The sequence below is a fragment of the Montipora capricornis genome, chromosome 14 (genome assembly GCF_036669925.1).
Source record: "Montipora capricornis isolate CH-2021 chromosome 14, ASM3666992v2, whole genome shotgun sequence".
Lineage (NCBI taxonomy): Eukaryota > Metazoa > Cnidaria > Anthozoa > Scleractinia > Acroporidae > Montipora > Montipora capricornis.
The window spans coordinates 29,056,454-29,071,453 of NC_090896.1; the positions used below are offsets into that span (position 1 = coordinate 29,056,454).

The following is a 15,000-nucleotide window of genomic DNA, read 5'->3' on the forward strand; positions in this document are numbered from 1 at the left end:
CATTTACAGCTTACTTTAGCAATTATGGAATTATAAAGCGGAAACAACACCTTCAGTCCTTTCTTAGTGTGTGCAATAAACGTTTGCTTAGTGCAACTGCAAGACATGCTGGAAAACGTCTGTCAGAGCAACTTGCAGTAAGTTTCTTGCAGACTATTTATTTAAAGAAGAAACGAATGAATTTTACTCAAGACCGTGTTTAAACTGAATTTATTACCAAAGCTTAAAAAAAGACCTCAAAATGGGACAGGACATTACAAAATAATTAAACGTGTGAACGTGTGAGCCAAAGGGCCTCTGCTGGCACGACATGTGGGTGACCCCTCATCGTCTTAATGACCCCCCACTTGAAAAAATTAACTGGAACGCTGCAGTTCAATGCCACCCAATTGAGTGCCTTCTTTTTTTGTGTAACACGTACCACAGGCAGCCCAGTGTACGCTTTATGGAGCGTCTAGTTCTGTAATGTGAGAGTAGGCTCGATTTCCGCCATTCTTTTGACCCTACGCCCCTACTCCGGAAAGCACTACATAAGCCATATATGCCGCTCACAAAGTGGAACTTTTAATAATTAACTCTCCTTTTATTATTTATTTTCGTTATACCCGTTACAGGATCCGTTCCGACAGTGGGAAGAGCGCCGGAAATTTGTTAGCTGCAAGTTGAAAGACTGAAAATCAATTCGCTAACAACAGGACCCAACCTGGGATAATTTATGACATGAAGAAAATTACTGTAACCTCTCGAAAATGACCGGTCTATTGACCGTTTTATGACTGAAATAATCCTCGCCGCGATCGATTCCTGAAACAGTGAGTGGTAATCGATCCTTCATGATGAAAGTCACTCAGAAAAAGCCAAAGCGAAACATCCGTTGGCAGTGATACAAGCCAGGATGAATTTATTAGTAATGTTGGCCAACTTCCATCGAGTGAAAAATATTGATTGAACGCCATACAACAGGAGATGCATGCTCAAAGCAAACATCCGGTTCGTGGTACTACGTATACGTGACGCCACAAAAAAAATAAAATACAAAACTAAAGAGCCTTTTGAGTTTTTATCTTGATCAGTTTCAAGAGGTTTTTGAAAATACATCTTTTTGCACGTTTTCAGCCAAACTAAATCCCAGGGCCCAGTTCCTCAAAAGCCGATTAACGCTAATCTAAGATTAAAAATTAACCAAGCAGTTTATTTCTCTACTCCCAAATGCTGTTCAACGCAGATTTTCGGCAGAACTTTACATAAGAAGACGTCAACCTTGAAAAACAAAAATAAGCAAAATAAACTTTCTCCAAAAAGTTGAAAACGTGAAACAAAAGTTTACGCTAATCCTGGATTAAGTTAATCGGCTTTCGAGGAACCGGGCCCAGATGTTTGTACAGGTTTCCGGCCGCCATGTTGGTGTACTGCTGCAGTACTAAACTCTACAAATTTGAGTAATAAATTTCGCCGAATAAGTACGGTATATGGCACAGCCCTGAGACTTGAATCCGGTGTTTATTTATTCCTCTTCTATAACATTTCCATTTCTTGATTCAATTTCCTAAATGGTAAGAGTTTTATGTTTTCACTTGCGTGACGTGGGGCAAGCTGAACATGGCGTGACTGACTGCGTGGCTAAGGCCTGGTTGCAGCGCACTAAATACCAACACCAAAGAGGGTTCAAGCGGAAGGAAGAATACCCAAAGAGATCGATCATTGATTTGATACTCATTTTTCTTTGCTTTGTGACTCATGACTCACGTTTACTGATAACGACAGCATAAAAATTGCGTAGATGGAATAGAACTCGTGCGGCCAAAATATCCTTCCGTTTGAAGGGCGATACTCTGTTGAAAAGCGAGTCGACTCAACCTGAAGCTGGCTGAAGCAACATATAGGCTAACATGGCTGTATGGCAATTTGCTCCTGTCATCGCGATTCTCGTCCAATTCCCGAGTGTTGTGTCCAGCCGGCAGAAATGTCTCGGAGGATTTGATATTTACTTTATCTTAGACAAGTAAGCACTTCATACCTTTTGGTTAATCATAATTCAATTACCCAACCGTAGAGCTAAAAATACTCAGCTGTAGTTAATTTAATTATTATACAGGTAGCATTACTGTGCAGATTAAGTGGTAGCATTACTGATAGAGATTGTGAATGTCACATGAACAACAAACAATCAGCATCAACAATAATATTTCAGCCCAAATAGCTCAGCTTGATGATGATGATCAATGATTACAAGAATGATCTTGAATTAAGTGCCAGCTCACTACTTAGTGACTCTACTGAAATTATATCAACTAAAAATAATTGCATTTAAACTTATTGGTACTAAGGAAGCACCTTGAGAAAAACCTCTAGACTTAAAAGAGAGTATACTAATTCAACTTAAATTTGTTGCAAGGACAATTGCCTCAAGGACATTTTTGAATGCAAAATTGCTTCTCAAAGCCTGTCAATGACTCAAACTAAACCTTCCTTCCCTTTTAGGGCAACACCCAGATGGTCTCACGTGTTAATGGCAAATGTCTTGCTGTGTATTACGAACGTGATGTCCCTATAAACTCTTTTTCTTGTAAGAGTGACAATTCTACAGGTTTTAATCAGGGTAATGGCATATGATTCAGTCCATCAATGGGACACCTCTCAGAAGTACAGTAAAGGGTTAAATTTAGCTTATCCCTTACTGAATCCATTCGTGTAGTTGGATTTTTAATTTTTTGTACATTTGATTAATGCTTTCAGATCTGGCAGTGTCACTCCAAGCCATTTTCATGGCCAGACTGTTGATTTTGTTGAAAACACAGTAAACAATTTTGCTGGGTAAGTTGATTAATGTCCAGTGTATATAGTATGAATCTAATATGTCAGCCTGCATTGACTGTAAGGTTTTCATTCATTTGTTAATTCTAACCCCTAGCTAACCTGCAGCTGGCATTGTTACTTGTTGTTTACAAAAACGAGGCAGTATATTGTACTCTAATAATAGTATTATAATATAACAGGGCTAAAAACTTAGCAGTCGCCAGGTCACCTCTGATGACTTAACATGTACCATGGCAACTAAAAATTTGAGGCTTGATTGCCCAATATGGAGCTACAAAACAAAATAATCTGGCCCAATGAATTGCGAAGTACAAAATAAAAATGAAAATCAAATAACAAGTTTTATGATAACATTGGACTACTGTTCAATCAATCAATCAATCAATCAAACTTTATTTAAAGAGGGTAACACATGTAAAATAGAAAAAAAACTAATAAACAGGGGCACCCATTGTCAATTTTTGGATAATATCTGTTCGGAAGACAATTTGAGATCTAGAATTTTTGGAACATTTGTTGTAAAATTTCTTGCTTGCCTGCCTCTCCTAGGATTTTCGAACATTTTTATTCTAAAAAGGTCACCTACACTGTAGAATTTTCGGGAGCCTTTTTTCTGGCTGAAATTTTTGAAAAGGTAAGTTTTGATCCCTATCATTTTTGGATCACTAGACTTTCAGCAAGGAAATCCGAACAGATGAAAAATTTTTAGGGGATAAAAATATGCCTATATCTACCCTTTAAATAATAAAATACTTTTAACAATGCTATGTTTAAGTGGTTTTGAACTATATTCTTGTTGGGTACCCCTGAATAAACTTCTCCAACTCTGATTTCCCTGAATTCTATGAACTTTTGGTTCTTAAGTGGCTTATTCCAAGAGGATGAAACCATTAAAAATTAGAATTTAGACTTTGACTTCGAGGAAAGTGGCCTGGCTGACCAGATGCTCAATGCCACCACAAACTTCCTGAGACATTGTGGAATATTGCTGTGACCGGCAGGTTTCTTTTACAGGTCACAGGTCATTGTTTTACTTATACAGAAAGCATCCTAAACATTCATAATAGCTAACCTTAGGCCTAAAAACTTTTCTTTAGGTCTAATTAGGCCTAAGGTTAGCTTGTATGACTGTTTAGGATGCTTTCTGTATTAGTAAAACAATGACCTGTGACCTGTGACCCATGACCTGTATAAGAAACCTGCCGTGCTGTGACAAAGCTGCAACAATCAATGTGAACCCAAACTTATCCATTTGGCTGCTGACCACTTTACTATTTGACTGTTTTCACTTCTGTTTGACCCTTTTGGCATTTCTTAGCTACATGTACTCTCCATGAGACAGCTACAGTGGTTTTAATGAGTGCGGTCATCACAGTCGACGAAAAGGCTGGAGGCTACTTCATTTTCCTAATTGAGAAAATCAAAGGCAGATACTTTCAAATGGAAGATTAAAACTCTTTATTATATGGCTACAATAGTACGCGTGCTCTGATTGGCTGTTGAGTGGGCAAGATTTTCTTGTAATGACCGGGCAGTATGAAAATTTTTCTTGGCTCGACGGTTCTTTTGAGTTGAGACTAAAAGCTATGAGCATGTGGGTGAAAACAACAAACAATATGGACAAAGTACAAATATAATATTTTAAATAACTTAAAGAAAAACTAGCATACAGATACTTCTTTAGTATGAGCGACAGAGAGAGCGACAGCAAGAGCAAGTTTTATTATCCAAAGGATGAAGAACAGACCAAAACTGAGCAAAAAAAGGCCATGTAATAAATAACTTTTATAGTTATTATTCTTGTCTGTTCAGTCATTACAGAGAAATCTCAGACCTCAGCCTTGATGTATTGACCTCGCTATTGCTCAGTCCATACATCAAGGCCTTGGTCGGAGATTTCCCTGTAATGACTTCACTCTCGGTTAATAACTGGACAGTATTTATTTTTGGAAAATGACAACACAAAGTCATCTAAACATGATCATCAATTTTGCTTTTGAAATGTGGCATTTGGGAGCATTCTTTTAAAAATGGCATGCCCACAGACACCCCTAAGAGTGCATAGATATTATTGAAGTAGTGTGAGGTCCGTACTGGGAAATATTGGTTGGAATCCTTGAGGCGAATTATCCTCAGGGAAAACATTGGACATGTGGCAGCAAAACGAATTTCCAGCTAACAAGGCTTAAAATTTTGTGCCAGACTATCACTGTTTATCTTGCACCACACATCAAACAAGAACGTTCGGTACAGACAAAGCCGAATAGTATTAATCTCATCTTTCAGCGTGCAAGTGAAAGTGCTCTGAACAAAACGTTTGTGTACAAGTAAACCAGAAGCATGACTCATACGTCATAAGAGCACGAACACAAGCTTTGCATCGATAATCTCGATAATCTGGGAGGTACATGTAAAATTTGCACTGGAACTCACATGACTAAATAAAAATTAAACATTCCTGGCATTTTTCTTTTTATGTCAAAGAAAATGAAAACAGAAAATGGGAAAAGTTTGGCAACCTATATATGCTGCAAAATTTGGACAGCTCAGAGAACCAATCAGAATTCTCCTTTTCATCTAGGACCAGTTCTAATAAAGTCAGTTATTCTACTTAAGCCAGCTGCCAACTTCACTCCTTGTTGAAACCCCTGTGTCACCCTTTAACTACCAACGGCTCAACCCTGTACTGCTTGACCTGTGACCAGGCTAGGGCTCGTGGTGGTTAACTTGTTTTAATTAGCATTCAACTAAGTTCAAGATGTACATTCATATCACTTTTCCTATGTTATATCCAGCACAGGTGTGCGCGTGTCGTTTATTACTTTTTCGGAAATCAGTCTTACAGAAACTGTATTGAGATTGACAGGTGACAGGTGAGTTTTTTTGTGAAGAAATAGTCAAGGTATATTGAGTTCACAGAATTATGGGGGTTAATCAGGAAATGGTTACTACAGTCAATATTTGTGCCCTACTTATTACACATGTACATGTACTGGTATATTGTTTTTTATTTATCCTTTGGATTATGAAAACAAGTTACAACAAGGCATGATACTGTACACAAGAATGTCATCAATACATGTACCCACCAACCAGTCAGTTGGTTGAGCACCAGACTGCCTTGTGCGAGGTTGTGGGATCAAAACTCCAGCCGAACCAACACACAGGGAATAACTGAGGCGAATGTGCTACTTTTATAATGACAACTGCAAATGGGTAGACTCTCTAGTCTTCTTGGATAAGGATGACAAACTGTTGGCCCTGTCTCACGACCCTTCAATGTTTTTAACCACGCTGTTTTACATGCACTGTACATAAAAGCAGCCACACACTATATTTTGCAAAGTTTAGGGTAAAGTTTACTGGTGTAATGTAGTCTGTCCTTTGTGGACATATTATTTTCATGGTTGGGAGTCAAATCCGTGGAGGTACTATAGCTACACCAAGCTGCTCAAAAATCCAAGGGCATAAAAAGATATGATGACAATGATGATGATGGTGATGATAATGATATGAAAGGACATGCGTCCAGACCCTCGCATTTACATAAAAAATCATCTCAATGACATATATGCACAGGCCTATGGAAACTACTTCACGCGTGCATAGATCTCCATTTCCTCAGTGGAGTACAACAGAACACAAGAATGTCAATCATAACTGAAAAAAAGTGTGAAACAAAAATAATGGCCACTGAAATACTGGTGCCTTAGCATCCAACTCAACATTTCACAATACAGGACACCTCAGCCCATTATAATAACACTTGTAAATTATGGTTCATTTGCTTCTCAATTTTAGAGCAAAGATAAACAAAGGACTGGCAGAATTACGGAAGGTGAATACTGGTGGGGGCACAAGATTGGCTAAAGCTCTGGAAATGGTATGTAGACTCTGATGTGCTGTCAAACAACTGGCAAATATTTTACCAGAAAGCATGCATTAAACAGCTTAAAATTTAACAGCTGTGTCTTACATGACAGTAACAATAAAGGGCTGCATGCTACCACTAAAGACAGGGAAGAAGCTTTAAAATTCCATTTATTGCAGAAGACGACATATTGGGCTTGCAATACAACTGCATGTCCAATAAATATATCTTATGAGATGTTTTGGATTGTAGTATCGCTGAGTAATTTTGCGAGTTGGGTTGTATTTTAATGGTCCACTAGTGCGAGTCAATTACAAACAATGAGAATGTGTACAAACAACCAAGAAAGTGTGACAGATTTGTGTGTGTGAGAAGAGTATCAAGTATTATTTTATGAGTCAATGAATCAATTAGTCAATGAGTCATGAGTCAATGAGTCAATCAGTTAGTACAGTTACCCTAACCTATAAAATGAAAGCTAAAATTTCAGAGAGTGCTTAGGCCTAATCACTGAAACAAGGGCTTAGGCTTAATCAATAAATTATTGCTATATTGACTGTGAGTCTCATTGACTCATGACTCATTGACTCATTGACCATTGGACGCATAAATCATGGGACCTCGTGTGGGAAGCACTGGGCAAACGTCAGCACCTAAACTAGTCAAGCAGGTTCTCTACTGTACAATAACCAAGTGTACAATAACTAACTGTACAATATCATAGAATATTTGTACTTGTTTTGTGCATTTTCTGTACACATAATTTATTACTTCTACTCACCCTCTGCTAATCAACTCAAAGCTTCTTCCCATCTCAACAGCAGAAATAAATAATTATTGCTCATGTCACTAGACTCCCTCACTCATCTCTGCAAGAGCAAGCTCTTTTTTTGCTGATAAGAAGCCTTCACTTGTAATTCTTGTAAATGGGATGGGATGTCAAAACTATCACTCTAGATATCATACGATAAAATAACTCCATTTTAGAAAGGGAGCCACAATTAACCTTTCACAGTTTCTAACTTACAGTCGTCTAGCTATACCGTAGAGGACAGACCACAACACTGGGAGCTCCATGCTGTACTCTGTGCAAATATTGTGTGGGTTCTTCTGTACGTCTCACAGGGTTATGAACTTTGAAGGTTGTGAGACAGGGCCTACGATTTATTGCCCTTATCCAAGAAGAATAGAGAGTCTAACCATTTGCAGATGTACGTCATTGGTTTTTGCAAAGGCACAGGGTTTGTAAGGGTCATGGAAAACCTGGAAAGTCATGGAATTGAAGTATTTCAGTTTCCAGGCCTGGAAAGTCATGGAATTTAATTGTCAGTCATGGAAAGTCATGGAAAATTATAGTTAAGTGTGGTACGTAAATTATTGCAGAAGTGGAAGCAAGGACCAAATAAAAAGCAGGCGAGTTATGTCAGAAAATACCCCAAAAACAAGGACGATTTTGACAATTTTCAAAACTGGCAGCTACATGTAAACTTTAGGGCATGGAAAACTGGAAAAAGTCATGGAAAAGGTCATGGAAAGTCATGAAATTTGAAAAACTCTTAACTTAAAGAGTACGAACCCTGAGGCAGCACTTAAGTTCTCCTCAGTTATTGAGCGTTATTCTATCCAGAGTTTTTGATCCTGCAACCTCCCACACAGTAGCCCGATGAGCCAACTGGTCAATGGTTAAACCTATCAGCTGGAACCCTTCCATCTCCCTTTGCAGATGCAGCATAAGGAAACTCCAGCTATTTTTAGACAAGATTATCCTTGGCACTCGACCTTCTGTAGCAGTGGATGGGTGAAACCACTAATGAGGAAACCATCATAAGAGACTTCTTCCCTAGTCAGCTGTTTTATAACTTTTTTTTAAAACTCATAAAAAGTTTGTAATTAAAAGTTTAAAATCTCATACCAGTAATTTTACACAATTTTTATAAAGCAGCTGACTAGGGTTTCTACACTTTTGTTGTTTCATTGAGTCATGACCAAGAGTGATAAAGGGAGCTAAATGTCTTAAGATGCAACTGGGATTGGCAGGATTTTGCCAAACATTATACTACATTATTTTCTTTTCGCTCTCTGGTTGTCAATGGGTTCCTCACAATTTTTGTTGGGAACATATAAGGTAGAGACCTTTCATTAGTTAAAATAAGTGCACCCTCATAAAAAAAATTCAAAAATGAAATCACTTGAGATGATAACACACACAACCTCTGATATATAATACCGACACCCACTTCCTACAGTGTAGGTGGAAACAAAGATCTAGTCCTGATTTTTCTCTGCCGAAGGTCTAGCTTTAATAATGTTGAATTCAATCACTATCCGAGATAAATGAAACAATACCGGTAGTTTTTTAATATTCTGATTTCTTTGTCAAGAGAATTGGACAGCTACCATGCAGGAAGTTTGAACCTTTGGTGGACCAACATTTAGGGTCTTAAAATATAACTGAGGAGAAAGTGCTGCCTTTGTTATAACAGCCTCCATAAAATTTTATGGTTACACTTGAAAGTCTTCTCTGATAAAGACGATATTAACCTTAAGCCACGTCTCACAGCCCTCATTAGTAAATTCTGTAGGCTGTTAAAGAACCCAGCATTATTGCAAAGAGTGTTGTGTACTGGTCTCAGAAAGGCACATTGTACTGTAACTGGAGCCTCACCCAGTTGTGTCCGACAGCCTCAACATGGTAAAACTTAAATCAATCCGTCAATCAATCAATCAATCAAGTTCAACTTTTGATAACAGGGAAATTAAGAGGTGTGTCCATGGTTCAAGCAACAAGGTGCAATTAAATTTTTCTTGACTTCTCAATTGGATTTATTTCCATTTCTTTTCTAAGGCAAATGATCAAATCAAGGAACTTGGTGGTGAGTAAGAAATCACTATTGTTCATTAATCACTATTTTATTTAAATAATAATTTTGTCCATTCTTGTTCCAAGGAGAGGCAATTTATTTGGTCTGCATGGAGAATAAAGAACTCCACGTAACCAGTTCCAAGCTAGGAAGTCCATATGTCGACTTTCAGCTTCTCTGCTATCGGTTTGTCATGATTATGGTTACAAAAGCATGCTTTCCTGGGACTGCGTATTTTTAGGATTTAGCTGGAGGTTGTCATTCTTGGTGCAGACTGAAGGAACCACAGACTCTAGGATGAGAATGAATATTGTCCAGTGTGAATAACTTGCAAGGGTTGCATATAGTTTCTGTCACAATTTTTATTTCTTCTAATTGGGTTCTTAAGCGAAGGAAACATGGATTTTTGCTGCTTTTTATTCATAATGGCTAGAACAGCCGTCCTAAGAGGCACTGCAGCCTGTATTTAACTTAATATATATATTTCAGTACTGTATGGTGCTGCTCCAAATTAAAACTAATAAACTTCATCCTTTTCAGTATGTTACATTTCTAATGGTGGCAAAATTTTTGTAAAAATTAACCTTTCGTTTCCATTAGTTTCTGTTTCTATATTTATACCACCATGTCCGCCATGATGATCAAACCTTTTACATTTCCAACGACGCGAAACTACCAGTATGCAACACCGTTTTCAAATTCAGTACTAATAAAGGGATTTGTTCTTTCCCCACTTCAACATGAATAATAATTATTATTCCCCTATGCTAAAGCTGCTTGGTATGTAAACGGCCATTCCTCTACCTGGGCCCTGGACACATTGAATTCTGCATACAAGTATACTTAGCAGCAGGGGCAGCTTCAGTGTCAACTATAAAATAAACCGGTACTATTGTATTTCAGTACTGTATGGTGCTGCTCCGATTGTTACAAAGGGGATTGTGCATTTCAAGAGATAGGGGATAATACCAATGGTGACTCACGCATGCAACCAAAAAATCGGAGTGATCTGAATAATTATGAGTCTATCCCATCACCCACCAGTTACAGTATTTGTTGAGATGCTATAACCTACAGAAGACTTTTAGAAGCTGGGCCATTGGACTAGTTCAGTGGTAGGGCATCCGAAAGAGTATTTGGAAGGTCCAACAGTGTAGGTTCCACTTCTGTTAGAAGCACTTGGATTTTCTCTTAGTATCCCCTTTGATTGTTATCTTTGTCTGCAGGGACCCAAGCAAGTATTATCATTATAATCACAGATGGGAGAATTGTCGACATCATACCAGCCACTGATCTGGTTAGAGATTGCATAATGACTAAATAACACCATTAACTAACAATATTATTATGACCATGAGTGGGCGTTGGATTTCAGATGGCAAATAGTAGACAAGTCATTAAGTGTTGAATTGGCTTTTACAAATCTCATACCCAACAGGCGTGAATGGAACAAATGCATAGACGTAAAGTCGCCCATGATCCCAAGGGGTTCATTATGGCCGGTTATTGATCCTGGGTTCAAGTAGCATGAAGTGACTGAGAGTATTGCTATTCCCTCCCCCCACCTCCTTGGACAGGATGCTGGAATAATAATAATGATTATTATTGTTTTATTACATTTAATTGAACTATGGACCATTTCAATTTTATCAAACAAAGGCCGTATTAAGTTTCCACTGAAAGTCATATGGTGAGCAAATAAAAGGATTGAGTGAGCCATTGAGAATGCTAGTAATGCAATATTTGTGGTAAATTCAAAATGTAATAAAAGTGAATAATAATTATTTTATTCGTCTGTAGTACTTTTATTAAGAACCAGACATGCCTGCATCTTTTTTAAGAAGGCAATCTTAACCTCTCTTCAGGGGCATCTAATGACTGGCTGTCTTACAATTGGTCAAAATTACCTAAAATGGTTTTCACAATGCTTTAAAAGCTCGGGAGCAATTACAGAGCTTGTTTAGTGAGTTTGTAGCTGCTCTACATAATATTTATCTGTTCGGATGTTCTAGGGGAAATTAAGGTCTGTAAAAATTTCGAAGTGGCTTTTCAGTTTTCTCTCTTGAAAGTACTAGCAATCATGACGGATCTGATCGAAAATTTTACATCACATAGTCCTCTAGCTTTTCCTTAAAAATATGATTCTCACACTGCAAACTTTGGCAAAATTGATAGAAGTTATAAATCTTCACGTAATGTGGTTTTTCCAAATCTCTACTCTTCTCTACTTTTCAGACATTTCTAGGAAATCCCCTCAGAAAAATGTCCAAAATCTTAGTGTGCCTCGAAAGTCTGACTTCCAATAATTATTTGATTAGTCTATCCCACCTTCCTTCCTTTCAAACAGATACATATAATTATTTTCCTAAAAGTATGTACTAGTTGGGTGTCCCTGTCTCCCACTGTCAAGTTAAGCATCTCCAGGCAGAATAAATCAAGCGGCTACAACAGTAACATAAAAAATAGGCCCGCGGTGCGTTCATGAGTGGCTTACGAGCTTTGAGAGTTATTTTATCGACTTTTGGTTGCATTCTTAATATCAGTGGTTTACCTTGGCTTTATCCTTACCTTTCGTCTAGCTGGTGAAGTTTCCGACATCATGGTCTTTAGAGCCATACAGGGGATCTAAAACACTGTTGTTTGATTGGCCGAGATAGTAAAAAGCTGCGTTTAAGGTGGCTGGAACCGGTTTCAACAATTTGGAGGGAATGTCGTATTGGAAGGATTAAAAAAAACCCCTGGAGCAGATTCAGATCCACCTTCAAATTTTCCAGTTGGGAAGGTGGCTATGAATCTGCTCCAGAGAATTTTTTCAACTTTGCGTAGAGTTTTATCTTAGCCTGCTTTTCACGCTCCAGCAATAAAAAAATGCGGATCACCGAATTCGTTTTTGAGATTTACGCGTTCAAAGACAAAGTATAGGGTGTTTTGAGATGGCTATTTTGTTGTCATGGTAACCCACTACGTCACATCATTTAGCGATCATTGGTGTTTCATTTGGTGCCATAACGCCGTCACGTAAAACAAGGGCAGCTGAAAAAAATTACATGGTCAACTCACTTATAAACTTATAAGTTTAAAGGGGAACAGTGACAATAAAATTTATTTACATTATGCTTATATTTAATAATAATATTGTCAATTAAAGGACGGAGCAAGGGGATTTAAACTTAATTATTGCTCCAAAGGAACCCATTTGTTATTTTCCTTGCTGATACCTTAGGTAATTTCCCATTTCTCATTTCCTGTTTTGTTTTCTTTTATCTTTGTTTTTTAGTTTAGGTGGGCTGGCTGAAAATTATGTAATAATTTTTGGCAAATTAGCTACTGCAGTCCTTTCAATGCCTTATTAGTCTTTCGCTTATTTCATTATATTAGACCAAAAAAGCAAGACAAGCTGGAGCCGCAGTTTATGTTATTGGGATTGCAGCTTTTGTCAGAAATGATGTACGTTCAGTTTTGTCCAGTAAAAGCTTTATAATGTTTAATTGTAATAGCTTTGTTCTTTTCTTTCACTGAATGCCATTTACCTGACACAAACTGCGACCATCTCTGTACTTTAATCATACACGCAAAATTTGTAACTCTTATGTACTTCAATTTCCGCATTTCAATCATTTCATATACATTTATTCTATACCTTTCAGTTTGTAAGAACATGCGCAAAGTCTACTGTGTCATTAGTGATCTATATGTGGGCTGGCATGCCTTGTTCATCTCAAAACGGTCCACGGATTTTGGACCAAAACGACGTCAGCTGTGTCTGACCTTCAATAGATCATAAGTGAGAACTAAACAAAATGCAGGCATTATTGAGCTTATTATCTAATAGACCATTCCAGAGTTGCTGCATGCCTCAGTTTCAAAGCGAGTCCTGATACACAACCATTCAAATGGAAATGAGTTGCGTATTCCCATGCAAATCAAACTCATTTCCCTTTCAATAGTTGAGCACCAGGAGTCACTTCGAAACCGAGACAAACTGCAACTCGGAAATGCCCTATACACCTTATTCCAAAATGGCCGCCATTTAAATATTCTTTTGTTTTTATTCAAATTAGCCCTTGATGCCTCGTTCTTAAGCTTAAAATACAAAAGAATATTTTATCTTGAACGAGGCAACAAGGGCCAATTTGTATCCGCATAAATCAGCGGCCATTTTGGAATAAGGTGTATTGGGATCATTAAAAACTAGATCATTGGGTAATGCAATTCTAGAGTTTTGATTGGCTTATGGTATATGAGCTACTATACCATGCCCTACAAATATCAGTAAAGCTTAGTTCCCACTGGCGACATAAGGATCATAAGCATAATCATAATCAGAAACATAAACATCAGCTTCTTATGTTCTAGTGGGGACGGCCGCTCTAAAAACGTGAAGCTTTTCCTCGAAACTGGCCGCCATCTTGAAAATGAACCGACCCGAAAGTACTGGTCCTAGACTTTAATTGGCCAAAACACAATGACCTTGTTGCGTCATTATGTTTTTTATTATGTCGTTATGATTTTCGCGTTCCCACTGCAAAGAAAAGCGACATAGTCATAGTCAAAGCCATAATCATAATCATAAGAAAATGGTCGATCATTTTCTTATGATTATGATTATGTTGATCATAAGGGCGCCTATGATTATGTTCCTGGACGTTCCCACTAAGACATAAGCGACATAACAGCGTTATGTTCGTGCTTATGATTATGATTATGATCGTTATGTCGCATGTGAGAAATAGGCTTAACTGTACGCATCACTTTTTTGTTTTTACAGAATAAAGTAAGGAATATTTATCCATAATTTTTGGGCGTTTTTAATAAAACAATTATTCCACTTGCGCTTGTTGGATATCATCTCATATCCAACACGCGCACGTGGGATAATTGTTAAATAGTTGATGAAAGTGCATGGTCGTTCGTGTTCATACCCACGTGATAGCTTGAACTATCATCAACTACATGACCGTTTGAAGGGGGCTTAACTTCAGTTTGTGAAATTCTGTCTTATTTTACGATCACCTTGTAGCTTGAGCGCTTAGCGAACAAACCGCCGCAGTACTTTGTGTTTACTGAACCCAACTACAAATTGTTGAAAAATCTCACCGATGACGTAAGTGTTAATTGACTTGTATTATTTTATTGTAGAGGTTCTGTAATAAAGGGAAACCAAATAAGACGAAACTTGCTCTACTAATCACAATTCATTACGGTGTTGGCGACTGAATTTCAAAGGGAGCGGCTCATTGAAATCGGGTGGCAACCATAGATAAGGCACCTTTGGTAGCCGCAACACATTCCATGTATGATCCCGTCGCATACCACCGTTACCTGGAAAAGTAGCGAAACCGGAATACCCGCGGGAAAACCCTCGGGTCAGGTTGATAGACTGAAACTCAGCCCACATCCGATCGGTCAACATCCCTGCCTAAATCCGTAAGAGATACAGCATGGAGTATT

The 15,000-nt window shown here is 38.0% G+C and overlaps 1 protein-coding gene across 1 annotated transcript in view; it reads left to right on the forward strand.

Annotated features, from left to right (window-relative positions):
• Nucleotides 1–1,638: 1,638 nt before the first annotated feature.
• The window catches only part of LOC138033653 (anthrax toxin receptor 2-like), a 72,367-nt gene continuing 59,005 nt past the window's right edge, over nt 1,639–15,000 (forward strand). The window contains exons 1-8 of the mRNA XM_068881445.1: nt 1,639–2,002; nt 2,737–2,814; nt 5,613–5,690; nt 6,619–6,700; nt 9,534–9,561; nt 10,776–10,846; nt 12,928–12,996; nt 14,570–14,653. Coding sequence (XP_068737546.1) covers nt 1,890–2,002; nt 2,737–2,814; nt 5,613–5,690; nt 6,619–6,700; nt 9,534–9,561; nt 10,776–10,846; nt 12,928–12,996; nt 14,570–14,653 — 603 coding nt within the window. The 5' untranslated portion in view covers nt 1,639–1,889. The remainder of the gene's footprint in view (nt 2,003–2,736; nt 2,815–5,612; nt 5,691–6,618; nt 6,701–9,533; nt 9,562–10,775; nt 10,847–12,927; nt 12,997–14,569; nt 14,654–15,000) is intronic.